At 55.5% G+C, this 14,439-nt stretch overlaps 1 protein-coding gene across 2 annotated transcripts; it reads left to right on the top strand.

Annotated features, from left to right (window-relative positions):
• Positions 1-772: 772 nt before the first annotated feature.
• On the top strand, positions 773-13,932 carry SLC25A22 (solute carrier family 25 member 22). 2 transcript variants are annotated; one of them, XM_074230746.1, is made up of 11 exons: positions 773-854; positions 6,884-6,939; positions 7,521-7,618; positions 7,849-7,974; positions 8,296-8,351; positions 9,857-9,947; positions 10,818-10,936; positions 11,217-11,391; positions 11,485-11,639; positions 11,741-11,816; positions 11,947-13,932. In XM_074230746.1, exons 3-11 carry the CDS (start codon positions 7,599-7,601, stop codon positions 12,101-12,103), a joined length of 975 nt encoding a protein of 324 aa, XP_074086847.1. In that variant the 5' UTR covers positions 773-854; positions 6,884-6,939; positions 7,521-7,598; the 3' UTR covers positions 12,104-13,932. The 2 variants fall into 2 exon arrangements, with proteins under 2 accessions (XP_074086847.1, XP_074086846.1); XM_074230745.1 differs by lacking the exon at positions 773-854 and adding an exon at positions 5,649-5,698.
• The last annotated feature ends 507 nt before the right edge of the window (positions 13,933-14,439 follow it).

The raw sequence follows: 14,439 nt of genomic DNA, 5'->3' as shown, positions 1-14,439 counted from the left end.
GTCAGGGACTCAGCGCAACCGGAATGCAGATGGAGGGCTGAAGACTGGGGGATCCTGGGGATCCCACAGAAGGGAATGGAAAGAATCCCCCAGAGCACCAGAGTTGGGGGCTCTGCAAGGAGCAAAGGAGTGACACAAAGTAAGCCTGGTTTTGAGGGAGGGGTTGCAGGGCCCTCTGAAAGAACAGCAGGGGCAGAGAGCTCCTGGGAGCCAGATGAAGGGAAGCCCCACCCTGGCACCTGGGGGGCTGTCAAGGGCCCAGAGAAGAGTGTGCCCCGGCTATCTCAAGAAATGACTCGCTACCCTTCCTCCCGCTTGTGGAAAGGTCTTGGAGGTGCTGCTCGGGCTGGGGGGGGGGGGGCTCAGGAAACAGTCATCCCTGACCCGGGATCACCTCTGACCATCTGCTGCTGGGCTCTTCCTAGAACTTCATCCCTTCCCCAGGGTCTGCACTAAGCTCAAGTGGGCACCAGGGGGAGTCTGGAGCTCCTCGAGGCCCGGAGGTGGTCCCCAGACCCATGGGGGCCGCCTAGGGCCGCGGGTGCCCGTAAGGAGGAGGTGCTGGTCTTCAAAGCTGGCCAAGATCCCACCCGCTCTCGGGCTCTCCACGCACCTCCCTCACCTAGATCCCTTGGGTGTTCCGACCTGCCCCGAGGTAGGACGCCCCTGTCCCTGCCTCAGCTCCCCTCCGAGCCGGCCCTGCAGGAGAGCAGGGCGGGGCCGGGGGCGGAGCAGGAGGGGAGGGCCGGGCCCCAAACCGCACCGCCCGGCACGACGCGGCACGGCGGCTAGACCAGCGCGGAGGGCAGCGGGGGTGCCAGCCAGGGCCAGAAGCCACAGCCACCCAGAGCCCGGTGAGTCTGGCGCCCTGGGCCGGGTGGGGGGGCCGGAGCCGGGGGGCAGGCCGGGCCTGATGCTCAGGCTGGAAGCCGCGGGGCCGCGTGCGCGTGTCCGGTCCGCCGTGCCCGGCTCGCCGAGCCCGCGCCCACGTGTCCCCGGGCGGCCTGCTTGGGGAGGGGGCGCTGCCCTTCCCGGGGGGGGGGGTGGGAGGTGGGGGAGCTGCCCCCAGCCCAGCCACCGGCCTAGCACATGTGGAGGGGAGAACAAGGAACCCGGGCCTGGGCTGGATCGGAGGGCTGGGGCTGGAGGGCTCCCCTCCTTACACACTGCCCACCAGACCCCAGCCCTAAAGCCTCCTGGGAGAGGGGCGCCCTCCACCCTTCTGCCTGCTGCGCCTCAGTCCTCTAGCCTGTCTGCAGAGGGAGAATCGTGTCTGGGGAGGGAGAAGGAGCAGGTTTAGGGGAAGAACTCTGAGACTCCGGCCTGAAACTGCTGCTGTGCCTCAGTTTCCTAGCCCGTGGAAGGAGGAGAATGCAGGGGAAAACCCTGTTCAACTCCTCCCAGGGCACGAGCTGGCACAGGAAAGCTTTCCCAGCCTAGGGATGAGAGCAGCCAGCACGTTTCCATGCCAACAGGACAGGGCTGTGTGTGGTAAGGCTCTGCTTGTGGCAGATGGAGCTGGGGTGGGGGCGGGGGGAATGGGGTGCAGCTTCAGAAATCGTGATTTCTGAAGGAACAGAGGATGGGGGAGACGAGCAAAGAAGAGGCTTTGGGAGGTTGCTAAGACCCCTCCCTGCCTTGTTCTGCATGTCCCAGAGTACTTCCTGTTATCTGATCCCAGCCCCTGCCCACACTATAGACCCTTCTCTGATGCTGGGGAGCTGGGCACTCAGTCCTTAATCTTCTCCGGAGCTTCCTGGAGGGACCAAAGCGACAGCTTTCCTTTCCCTTCAGGCCTTCCCCAAGGAGAGAGTGGGCCCTTGGACTGCTCTGAAGAGACAAACATCCCAACCCTTTAGTATCCTGGGTGGATAAAGGTTGTCTTCTGCTCCTCCCCTCCCAAAGTCCACTCTGGGTCCAGGGACAGGGTGGCTGCTGATGCTGGGCTTTCTGGCCCTCCTCCCCAGATAAATAAACCACCTCAATCAGTTAGGGAAAAACACCCCAAAACACAACTCTAGCTTTCTCTACTAATCAGTGCGTGGGGTGGGGGGGAATGTGGAAAGGCAGAGCTCAGATAATGGGGCTGGGGAACAGCATGAGGACTTAGGGACTCTGGGGAGGGCGAGGATTTCTCACACCCACATACATACACACTCACACAATCCCCATCCCCAAACATATCTACACACAGCCAACATACATGGGTATTCACACCCAAATACACCTACATATGGTCTCACACATGTAGGCAGACAGTCTCCACATTCACACCTACACATACTCCTTGTGCCTTCAGCTGGAAGCCAGAAGGAGCCTGGAGAGTAATAGGAACTTGGAATCCATTCCTAGCAGTGGGGAGGCCACAATGCCACCTTGCTCCAAATCCCCTTGAGTCCTTGGCTGGAGGATGGGAGTCCTGCTTGCAAGAAAGTCAGTGATGTATCTAGGAGCACCCCAGAGCTTGGGCTTGAGAAGGGTTGGCTGGGGGAGACCCTAAAAGCTGGGTTGAAGGACAGTGATGACCCCTGCCTTTTTTTCATCCGTTTGCACCTCACCACCGTCCTGGAGGTAGATGCTATTATTAGTCTTACAGAATTCAGATGACTCAACCAGAATCACACAACTCCCAGGTGCTGCTGTTCAGTCATCTCAGTTGTATCTGACTTTCAGGGACCCTAGGAGAGGTTTTCTTGGCAGAGATACTGGAGTGATTTGCCATTTCCTCCTCCAGTTAATTTGACAGATAAGAGGCAAGCAAAGGGAAGCTATTTGTCCAGGGTTCCACAACTAAGAAGTGTCTGAGGCCAGACTGAACCTCAGGAAGATTCTGAGCCTAGTGCTCTAACCATTGGACCACCTAGCTTCTAAAGTGTCTGAGACCAAATCTGACTTCAAGTCTGGAGCTCTGTATTCTGTTCTGTGGAGGAGAGCTGAGCCCGCTCCCCACCTAAAGGAGAGCCAGATGTGATGGGAGGGGGGGAGGGGGAAAGAGGCAAATTCAGGCTGGGGAAGTGGGGTTGCTCTTCCTGAGAATGTCCTGGTATCCTTTTCTTTTCCTTGTCTTTGAACATCCGCAAGCCCCAACTTCTGCCTTTACTCCCCCAGTCATTGATTGTGTGCATTGGATGACTCTACCTCTGAGGCTCTTTCCAGTTGACCCTTGTACAGATCCTGACTTGGTATCTCCTACTTATGAGCCCCTTCCCCCACGTGAGCCTCAACCTCTCTTAGGTAAACGCACTGGCAAATGTTTTCCTTGGCTGTCCTTCGATGATTTGAAGATGGGAGAGTCCCAGAGTTGGGCCCAGAAAGGGAAAGGAACTTGCCCACGGTCAGCCAGGACCAAGGGAAGGGATGGAAGAACATTGATAGAGTTCCTACCATGAGGTGGGCATTTTGTTGAGGGCTTTTTTTTTATTTTTAAACAAATAGGATCTCATTTGATCCTCACCATAAGCTGAGAGGTTGCAGAGGGGAAAACTGAGACAAACAGCAACCAAATGACTTTTCCCTAGTCCCACAGCTAGGAAGTATCTGTGGCCACATTTGAATTCTGGCCTTTGTGAGCCCAGGCCCAAAGTTCTATTTACTGTGCTAAAAAAGGCTTCTGACTGGAGTGGTCCCCATCTCCTGGAACTTGAGCCCAGAGCAGCCTTCCTCCCAGGGCTTGGGAAGATGGAGGAAGGCAGTGGACCGACCTTGTCTAGATCTGAGGCCCAGTTCCACGCATGGTCTCCTTCTGGGTGCAGCATTTTAGATCTGGCCCTGGAGTATCCAAAGATGAAGATGGACACTGTCCTTAATTTAGGAAAGGAAGGGGTTTACAGACTAATGCAGGAGAGAGAGGGCAGCTGGAGATTGGGGGGTGGGGAGGATTGTAAAAATACCCCTGCAAAATAAGGCAAGGCCAAAGCATAGGGCAGTCACTGTGAATGACCCTTGCCCTCTGCCCTCCCACCTGAACAGGGTTGTTGAGAACAAAGGAGTCAGGCAGACTGAGGAGGGATTGGTCACTGCAAGCTCAACACCTGGATGGAGAGTTAGACAAGACCAGGGTAATTCTACAGCTGAAGGACAGATGGGCCTTGGTGAGGAAGGAGAGGGCAGCAGGGGATGGGGACCTCAGCCCAAAACCTGGACAAGACTCCTTCCTGACTGTCCTGAGAACTATTGAGAGGACCAATGATCCCAGAATTCAAACCAAAGAGCTCAGACTCCCCTCTCCCAGAAGAAAGTGTGGAACCCTGGGTTCTGGATGCTCCCAGAAAGTACCTGAGCTCATGGGAAGCCTGTTGCCATTCTGGACAGGTAGTAGCCTCTGCCAGTAGGCCTGGCTCTCTTTCTCCCACCAGCAATCTTGCAGGAAATAGCCTGTAGCCTTCCTAGCTCTCCAGGAGCTAAGATCTGTGTTGGGTGGTCATGACCATTATAGAAACTGAGGCCCCAAGGCTACCTTGGCTCTCTATTCCCCACCAAGCCTCCACCTCATGCACCATACACCCCTCTTCAACACACACACAAACAAATTCATTCTCTCTCTCTCTCTCTCTCTCTCTCTCTCTCTCTCTCTCAAGTTAGCCATCTAGTCTGACATCCCAGCCATTGCTAACAGCCTTCCTGGGGCCTCTATTGCCCTCCTTGCACTGTTCTCTGCCCAGCCCCCCATCAGTTCTTCCAGGCTGGGGCCATACTTGAAAATAGCTCTGGCTGGGGCCAACCCCCTGAGCTCCTCCAGCCACCCCCTGTAGTCTAGGCTCCAATCTGGCTGCTCCCTACCCCCCCAGTGCACCAGGTCCTCCTTAAACTTAGGGATTCCTCTGAGAAGAGGCTATAGCCTACCTTTGTCAGACCTGAACCCTATTGAAGCGCTGGTTCTTTCTGTTCTCAGTTTTGTTATTAAAGGCGGGGGTCTGCAGCTGCTCCCACCAACCTAAGGACGGGGCAGAAATGCTCATCCTAGCTTACTATCAATTCAGAGCTGTCTTAGGACCTGCCCCTTTCCTGTCGCAGTCCTCAGTTTCCCCTTCTGCAAAATGAGAAGTGGATAGGAGGAAGTCAGATCTGTCTCTGTGTGCCAGGGCAGGCGTGCTCTTCTTTGCCCACTGGCAGGTACCTACCCCTACCCCGCCCCCCCCCATCCTTCCCCTTTGGACGTGAGGTCCATTTTCCGGAAGATTTCTGAGCAAACGCCTTGGGAACTGGCTCTCGGGGGTGGGGGCGGAGATGGTGAGGTGACTTGGACCTGGTCCCATGGCCCTTGTCCTCGGTGGGCTTTGCACCCAGGTTTCGGACGGAGGTGGAGAGCACCAAGGTTCAGCCATGCTGGTTCCAGGCGCCCTTTGGTTCAGTTCCCTGCTTGTCCCCCACGCCCGGGGTCAGGGTCCGACTCTTTAATGACTTCCAAGCCCGGTGTAGGCGGGAGGGCCCGGTGGCGCTTGGAGGCGGGCGGGGGGGGCACGATGGGCCCTAAAGTGAAGGACCTGAGTCCTTGGCCCCTACCCCCTTCGCTACCTCCCTCCCCCCAGAAACGAAAGAGAAAGTAGTGGCCCGCCCCTCGCCCAAGGCCGTCCCGCCCCCAGGCTCCGTGGCCAATGGGCGCCGCCAGGGCCGCCCCTCCCCCGGGCCCGCCGGCCTTTATCTGGCGTCTGGCTGGGCTGGAGCCGGAGTGGCTGCCGGAGCCGGGCTTGGAGGGCAGGTAGGGGGTCGGAGGAAGGGCAGGTAGGGGGTCGGAGGAAGCCGCCGCCAAGAGGCCTCGGGTACTGGGAGTTCCTGGGGGCAGAGCGAGGAGCCAGCCGGGGTGGGGGAAGGGGAGGATCCCCGGGGCGGAGGGGGGTGCTTTGTTCCCCTCGCGCCCCAGCCCAGATCTGCTCCCCTAGAAAGGCAGGTAAAAGACAGCTGTCTGCCTCAGGGCTGCGGAGGGGGGCCAGGCATGGCTGCTGCCTGGGGAGGGGAAGAGGGGGGCCCCCAAGGCCCCTCTCCGCTCTGGCCTCCTCTAGCTCAGGAGATGGATCGAATAATATCGGTGGCCAGCTCCTCTCCCTGACCCTCCTCCCCTCAGATGCAGAGGGTGCCAGGTGGCTACAGACCTGGCTGGGTAGGGGGACAGTCTGTTTACCAGTTCCCCATTTCTACAGTTAGATCTGTTTCTCACTACCACAAGAATCAGTCTTAGAACCACCAAGGATCTGGCATATTATTTAGTCGAACTGCCCTCATTTTGCAAGGAGGGAAACTGAGACCAGAGAAGGAAGGTGACTTCGCCAAGGTGACACAGAAAGCCAGTGCACACATTTTGTGTCGAGCCAGGTCTCCTGGCTTTCTGTCCGGAGCGTTTTTCCACCTCCTCACACTGATTGTGAGACTTTCAAAGGGCTTTGGGCCATTTCCCAGAAGGTGCAGTGTGCAAATCAGAGTGGGCATGTGTATCTGGGAACAGGCCTGGGAGAAAAAAGGTTTGGGGGAGGGGGCAGTTCAGTGTGTTTCTCTGTCCCAGGAACTGGGCAGGTCCGGGACTGGAGGTGCCAGTGGTTCTGCTGGGCCTCAGGGTGTTCAGAAATGGAAGCCTTGGGGAGGGAAGCTCAGTTCCAGACTCAGGGGATGGGAAGAGAGGCCCTCTCCCCCATTAAGCAGTCAGGGACTTGCCCACCCCACCATTCTCCTTTGAGATTTAGGCAGCCTCTAAGCTCATTTGTGTAAACTCTCTGAAACTCCAGTCAGGGAGTGTAGCCTGATCCAGCCTTTGCTAGAGTATAGGTCCCTGGCATCCCACCTGGGGAGGGGTTGAAGAAAGCCTTGTGGGAAGGACTGGAGTCATTGTAGGTAGACTGACAGCTAAAGAGGGGCCCCAGGGATCATCTGATCCAACCTCCTCATTTTACAGGTTGGCGAATTGGAGGCCTAGGGTGGTTAAGTGACTTGCCCAAGGTCACACAGCTTGTAAGTAGCCAGCTTGGATTTGAAGCCAAGTTCTCCTAACTCCAAATCCAGAGTTCTCTTCCCCCATAGCAATAGATTCCCTTCCCCCACCCTGCCCCCTTGCAGTGGCCATCTTGGTCCTAAACCGCCCTCATAGCAGGCAGGGAATGACCTAGATCCTGCTGGGTGGGAGAGGAGCCCGTCTGCTTCCCAGGTTCTTCTAGAGAGCTGCTTCTCTAGGGACCAGCAGGCAAGGGTGGCAAAAAGGCTGGAGAATGAGGTGTAGAGGAAGCCCAGGGAGAGAAGCAGTCTCTTAGGTTGATGCTGGCCCTTTAAGGCGAGCTAGTGAGATGCTGCAGCGGAGGATAGCCGAGTGGGAGATACTGGGCTGGCCCTTTAAGAGCAGCTGGGAGCCCTGTGGGTGTGGAAGAGGAGGGACTGAGAGGGTGGGGATCCTGAGGGCCCCTCCCCCAAGGACCTGAAGCCTCCTCCCGGCATCTTCCTAGCCCAAGGCCCGAAGGTGTGATGTGCCCCCCGGGAGGCAGCAGGGACACCTCCTGAGGCAGCTCTGCTAGCCAGTCCTGTTCCTCTCCTCCTTCTAGGACAGAATTCAAGGTGGCAGCAGTTGCCAGAAGTTTACACCATCTGCCTCTTTCCATCTCTCCTTGAGGCTGCATTAAATGGCTGATAAACAGATCAGGTAGGGAAGCAGCTCTCTCCTTGGGACTTCCTCCCCCTCTTCCTTCTCTGGTTGCTGCCCTTTGCCCCCTCCCCTTCCTTATTTCCCTTCTCCTTCCCTGTCCTTGCCTCTGTCAGCACTGAAGATGCTGGAGGCCCACCCAGCCCGCTTTCTCCCCAACCCCACTGTTGGAAGCAGAGAGGGACAGCGGGTCACCCTTCTGACCTGCTCCTGCCTTCTACCTATCTCAGTTTACCAGCCAAACTGATCAATGGAGGGATTGCAGGGCTTATTGGGGTCACTTGTGTATTCCCCATCGACCTGGCTAAGACAAGGCTACAGAACCAGCAGAATGGACAACGCATCTACACCAGCATGTGAGTGGGGAGGGAGGGCAGCACACAAGGCTTTAGGGGGCAGCAGGGTCAGTAGCAGAGGCCAGTCAGGGTAGGGGACTGGGAGGCAGTGTCTATCTCTAGCATCTCTGGCATCACTACTCTGGGCAGAGGGCAAAATGGTCCAGAAGGGCTGTGAGCTCTCCTGGTCCCTGTCCCAGTACAATGGGTCCTGGGGGGAAGTGAGAGAGAAGGCCCTGGAACCCAATGACAGGTAGTTGTGCCCTCTGGAATGGGTGAGGATTTGGGGGTCTGGAGGCTGGGGAGGATAGCCCAGACTGAAGCTGCTGCCCTCCTCCTCAGGTCAGACTGTCTCATCAAGACTATCCGCTCTGAAGGCTACTTTGGCATGTACAGAGGTAAGACCTGAACCCTGGAGGAAGCCACACTTGGGCAGCACTTTCTCCTGATCTTTGTGCTATACAAAGTGCCTCTCCCTGTCTGGGCCTACTTGCCAAGGAAACAAGGAGGCAGGAGGACTGGACGCTTGGCTAGCCCCAGCTTCCCTCTTCTCCCGGTGTAGGAGTCAAGGGCAAAGTTGTCATGAGTCAGAGAGATCCAGTTTGAGGGTAGTATGCAATGAATGGAACCCAGGCTGACCTCAAGATGATCCCTCTAACCCCCATGTCCCCAGGACACATGGCAGAGCTTCTACCTGAGCTTTGACCTTCCCCCCCCCATCGGGGTCCTCAGGTTATGGGACCCTGGTCTGGAGAAAGTCTAAGAATGGTTCCTCCCCTCCTCACCAGTCACTATTTACCATCACAGAGCTCCCAACTTTGACATTGCTGGTGATGGGAGTTCACTTCCCTCCCCTGAAACTCTCACACTTGGTTCTCACCTGCCTTCAACAGCCTATTCCTGGCACCTGGGGTGGCAGATGGATTCTGCTATTTTGGGCCTGGATGTATCTTCCACACCAACAGTCACTTATCCCTCAGACTGTGTCTCGGGTCAGCCCTAGTCAAGAGCTACCTCCATGAGACCTAGGGGTCAGAAGCAGGGCCACAGGGTTAAGAGGCCTGTCTGGCCCTCTGGGAGCCTCCTCTGGGGGAGGGGGCTACTGACAGCTGACTGGGATTAGGAGTTACAAAGAGGATTGGTGACGTTCCCAGCTGTTGGAGAAATGTGGATTTGGTGGTGTCACCCTGAGCCCCCATCCTGTGCATTGTGGAGGACATTGAAGTCCCTCTCTTTACCCAGAGAACCTTGGTTCTGTAGTGACAGCAATGGCACTCTCTGCATTCCATGGTGGGAAGAAGCCGGTAATAGAGGAAGAAGTCTTGGGAGCCCATGGGCCTGAGATGCTCAAGGGCAGAATACTTCACTCTCCCGAGGACATGGATGTGTGCCCACATTGCCATATCTGGGTCACATGTCTTGCACATCATGCATGTTCACCATATGCTCCAGATTCCCATGGAGGTGACATGTATACTCACGTGCTCACTGTCCTTTGCCTCTACTGACCCCACCATTCCAGGCAGCTCCAGAAATAGCCTCTCCAGAGCCCATTCCCAGGGGGCTTTAGAAGGAACAGTGACCACATGGGGCTATTGACATGCCAATGTGGGAATCCTGTTAACTGCCCCTCCCCCTCACTCCAAGGAACCTTCAGGAACTTGAGTATTCAAGTGCCAGCTCTCCCCCCCACCCCTGCCAGGGAATGAATGAGGCATTTACTAGTCAGGGGTATAAAGGATAGCCTGGCAATTGTCCTGCCCCCTATGCTGCTTGGCACCTGTTCACCTAGCATTTGGGTGAAAGGGAAATGTCTAATGGTCAAAGAAAAGCTTGGGCTATGGCCCTCCCATTTCCTCCCTCCCGCCTTGCTGGCCAGTCAGTCTTGTCTGCCCCTCCCCAGGCGCTGCTGTCAATCTGACCCTGGTCACACCGGAGAAGGCCATCAAGCTTGCAGCCAATGACTTCTTCCGCCACCACCTTTCTAAGGATGGGTGAGTGGGGGTTGGGCTGGAGGATTGTTTGGCAGATTGGGGGCCATGGGCAGGGATCTGAGCTCTTCAAGCTGTTGACGGCAGCTGTCCCTGCCCCTTCGTTTTCGAATGCTGGGGGGGGGTGGTGGCAAGACAGGAGTCTTTTCTGGGTAGCTGCCTGTCCTCAGTCTGTCTCCCCAACCTCCAGCTCTGAGGCTGCTTTATAGAAACCCCTATGTGCCATATTTGTCTTTGGCAAATATTGTCATTCTTATGTCATTTTTTTCTTAATGGGAGGGCCTGGGGTTGAGTCAGAAACAGCAAGCCCAGACCCAGAAACACAAGGGTCAGTACTCCAGAAGGGGCAGTACTCCATTAACCCCAGTCCCCTCTTTGTGGGTGCCCTCTCATGCCTCACCCTTGAGAAGTGGAGTCAGTCTTGGGAGCCTTAGGAGAAGCAATGAAAAGAGGGAATTGGCGTCTGAAGTCAGATCTTTCCTCCCTTCCTGTGTGACTGGGGCAAGTGCCTTAGTGTCCTTAGACCTCATCCTCATCTGTAAAGTGTGTGACTTCTCCAGATGTTCTTGAATTTATTTAGAAAGTTACCTTATACCTAGACACTTGATAATTGCCTCCCTGTGTGACCTTGGGCAAGTCGCTTAACCCCATTGCCTTAAATAAATAAAAGTTTACAAAAAGAAAGTTCTATTGTATGTGGACCTCCAACTTGGGGGCAGACTAGACCTCCTTCTTCCTAAAAGTTATGTTGTATTTGAATCCATAACTTGAGGGCAGAAGGCACCTCCTTCCTATTCAGAAAGTTACACTGTATCTGAATCTGTATCTTGGGGACTGTCTGGACCTGGCTCTCATGTACCTGCTGTCCTCCAGGCAGAAGCTGACCTTATTGAAGGAGATGCTGGCTGGTTGTGGAGCTGGCACGTGCCAAGTGATCGTCACCACCCCTATGGAGATGCTCAAGATCCAGCTCCAAGATGCAGGGCGCCTTGGTACAGGGGGCAGGCTATGGTACCTGGGCTCGGGTGGGGAAGAAAAGACAAGAATGGGAGAACCCATCTCCTTGCTGGAGGATCTGCTAAGCCAGGTCCAAGGTGGAGGGGGGTGGCATGGGGAACATGGTGGGGGCAGGAAGCCTGGGGGACTGGTTGGTTTCTTCTGAGCTCCTAGGAGACCCTATTCTTCTCCCCCAGTGTAGTCTGAGGGGGAGGAGATAAGGAACCTCCTAACACTGCCCTCACCTCCACCACCTCCCCTGCCCTCCTTCCCCAGCGGCTCAGAAGAAGATGCTGGAGACTCAGGCCCACCTCTCAGCCCAGGGCGGGGCCCAGTCTTTGGTGGGGTCTGCCACCCCTGCCCACCCTACGGCCACCCAACTGACCCGGGAGCTGTTGAGAAGCAAGGGCATTGCAGGCCTCTATAAGGGTCTGGGCGCCACTCTGCTCAGGTATGGGGATAGGGCAGGGCTGGTTGGACTCAGCTGTGGCATATGAGCATTTTGTACTCCAAACTTTTCTTCCTTTTCTCCCCCCTCCCCCAGGGATGTTCCCTTCTCCATTGTCTACTTCCCTCTCTTCGCCAACCTCAATCAGCTGGGCCATTCGGAGGAAGGAGACAAGTCACCATTCTATGTGTCTTTCCTAGCGGGCTGTGTCGCAGGGAGCACAGCAGCTGTGGCTGTCAACCCCTGTGATGGTCAGTGTCTCTCTGGGGGTGGGTGGGGAATGGAAGGATACCAGCCCCGTCCGTCTGTCCCTCCCCTGCCACCCACTCACCTTAATACTCTTCCTGAGCAGTGGTCAAGACTCGCCTCCAGTCACTGCAGCGTGGTGTGAATGAGGACACCTATTCAGGCTTCCTGGACTGTGCCAGGTCAGAGCAGTGGTGGTAGCATGGTGGGGTCTTGGCTGGCAGGGGAAGGGGGAGGAGGCAGGATCTGGGAGTGGGGCTGAGCAGAGAAGCCTCCCTAACAACAACCTGCTTTCTCCCTCCTTTATCTCAGGAAGATTCTGAGGAATGAAGGCCCATCAGCTTTCCTCAAGGGAGCCTACTGCCGAGCCCTGGTCATTGCCCCGCTGTTTGGCATTGCCCAAGTGGTCTACTTTTTGGGCATTGGTGAGGCCCTGCTGGAGCTACTCCCAAGTCGCCGCCATGACTGACTCCTATCCAGCTCCCCGCCTGGCCCCAGTCCCCAACAATCACCCTCTGGGAGACCCTACCCTAGAGCAACAGGAGGAAACCCTGGAAGGAGAGACCTCAACACTGGGGACAGTACTGCCTCTCAGTGTCCTTGGAGTGGCAGGAGTGGGAGGAAGCCATGGTGCAACCCCTCTCCCTCCTACAGTGACTGGGATCAATTTTTTATTTATGCAGAAAATAGAGACCATTACATTCCTTAGTTGGGCTGGGGAGGGGGCCTCAGAGACCTTGTGGGTCTACTTCCCCTCCCCCTCTCTGAGCTGGTCTCAGGCTGGGGGGGGCGCCCACTGGTTACTGCCCCAGATCCTACCTGGCAGGGTCCCAGGGCATGGGAACCACTCCTCAGGTCTAGATCTGTGGAGAGGACCAAGTCCAAACCTATTTATTCACATACCCAGAACCTGGGTGGAGATGGCATCAACTCTGGGGGCATGGGGTGAGCCTGGCACTGCTCCCACCAGCCTTCACTGGTCTGTTTGTCTGTCCATCCCCTCACTTCTAGTCTGTTTGCTGTCCTAGGGGATGTGGGAGGGGTATCTTACCTTCTCCTCCTATCAATCAGGATCTCTAAGGTATTTTGCTACTCTGAGGGTCCTGGTTTTCCAGTCCCCAAGAAACCCTAACAGGAGCTAAGATAGAGTTGACCGATGTTCCTTATTCCTCCTTCCTTGCTTACTCTGGAGAGGTCTTCACTGGAGGAGAATCTGACTGGGCATGGCCTATTCCCAACCCCACCCCCTCTAGCTCTTACTCTCACAGTGAGGAGAGGGTCCTGGTGGCATTATAGGGGAGAGCAGTGACTTCAGAGATTCTCAGCCTCAATGGCCCTGGGAATGGGCAGAGTCCTTCCTTGTCCTCCTGGCAGCTCTGAGAGAGCAGGGCCACAAAATGGTTGGGGGAGATCCCAAGTGTTGTTTCTGTGTGGAATTATGTGTAGTGTTGGTGTGTTTTTGTGTCTGACTATAGTTGTATGTGTGTGTGTGTGTCTGAGTGTTGGGGAAGGGGGGAAAATGCCATACCCCAAATGATTAAAAACCCAGAGAAGGGGCTTCAGAGACCTAAGAAGGCATCTCCTCTCCTCCAGATTTGAGTTGAATCTTGGGGCACCCAAGGGACTTGGGTGAGGGGATGAACTTTTGGTCATGGCCAGCCATCCTAAGCCCTGCCCCCTTATTCTGTGCTCCCTCTGAATTTCTGCCAGGGCCTGGGACCACCTGACTTTGTAGAATCCGTCCCCTTCCCTAGCCAACAACCCCATCCCAATGGGTGTCCATTAGGAGGGGCTGGTTACCTGGTTCTCCCAGAAAAAGGAATGGGGAACTTCTTGAGGAGTCATATTTTGAGACCCTGACTAGGTAGGCTTCAGAAAGTCTGGGGCAGCGCAATGTCTACCCAAATTAATCCAATTAGCTTAGGTAGCCCCTTCCCCATTCCTCCATCAAAAAAAAAAGTACTAGTGTTTGATGATCGCCGGCTATGAGGTGCTGTGCCTGGCCCCTGGCTGATTAGTAGGAGTTGGGGGATGAACCTTAGTGACACTAATTTGGACTGACTGCCAGTGGGGGGGGGGGCTGTTGCTAATTGGGGCACTTCAAAGCAGCTGGGCCTATGACAGCTCTCTGCCCCTCTTTGCCCATTGGTTGTAGAATCAAATCCTGGACAAACCTGTACTTTCCAAAGCTGCTGCTTACAGAAGTATATTTTTTTCCTTCTGAACAAGAGTTTTAAAAAGTTGTAATTTTTGTGTCTTGTCATGTAAGAGAATAAAGAAATAAATATTCTAAATAGATTCCTCTAGTTCTGAGCTCTGGCCTGGGGGGCTGGCAATGGGCAAAAGGGCCCAGTTTCCTGTTCAGGCATGAACAATGCTACAAAGATCTCTGGGAAGTGAGGCTAGGCAGGAACTTACTGGCCATGGAACCTCAGGAAAGCCCTGGGCTTCATCTTCCCCATTTTAAAAATGGGACGATAATCTGGGGACTCCTTCCACAAACTTTTTCAGATGTTCCTGTGCTAAGGGTCCTGTGCCTGGGTTACCCTGGGGGCGTGCTTTGCGGGAGTATAGATCAAGGAGGCAAGAGTCCATGGACCTGTTCACCTCCTTCTAATACCACCCACTAACCCAAGCTAACAAGCCTTGAAAACTACACTCTGTGATTGTTGGGCCTGGTCCCCTTCAGGTGCCTTCATCTTCATGTAGATCTTACCCTTGAGTGGAGCAGGTTCTCTCAAAACAATGATTTTTGATGGTTGGAGGGCCTGAGGCCCATAGAATCATCCCAGAGACACTGGGGAG

This window comes from Macrotis lagotis, chromosome 3, assembly GCF_037893015.1.
Source record: "Macrotis lagotis isolate mMagLag1 chromosome 3, bilby.v1.9.chrom.fasta, whole genome shotgun sequence".
Taxonomy (NCBI): domain Eukaryota; kingdom Metazoa; phylum Chordata; class Mammalia; order Peramelemorphia; family Peramelidae; genus Macrotis; species Macrotis lagotis.
The sequence above is the reverse complement of the archived record's forward strand: the minus strand, read 5'-3'. Positions and strand labels throughout refer to the sequence as shown.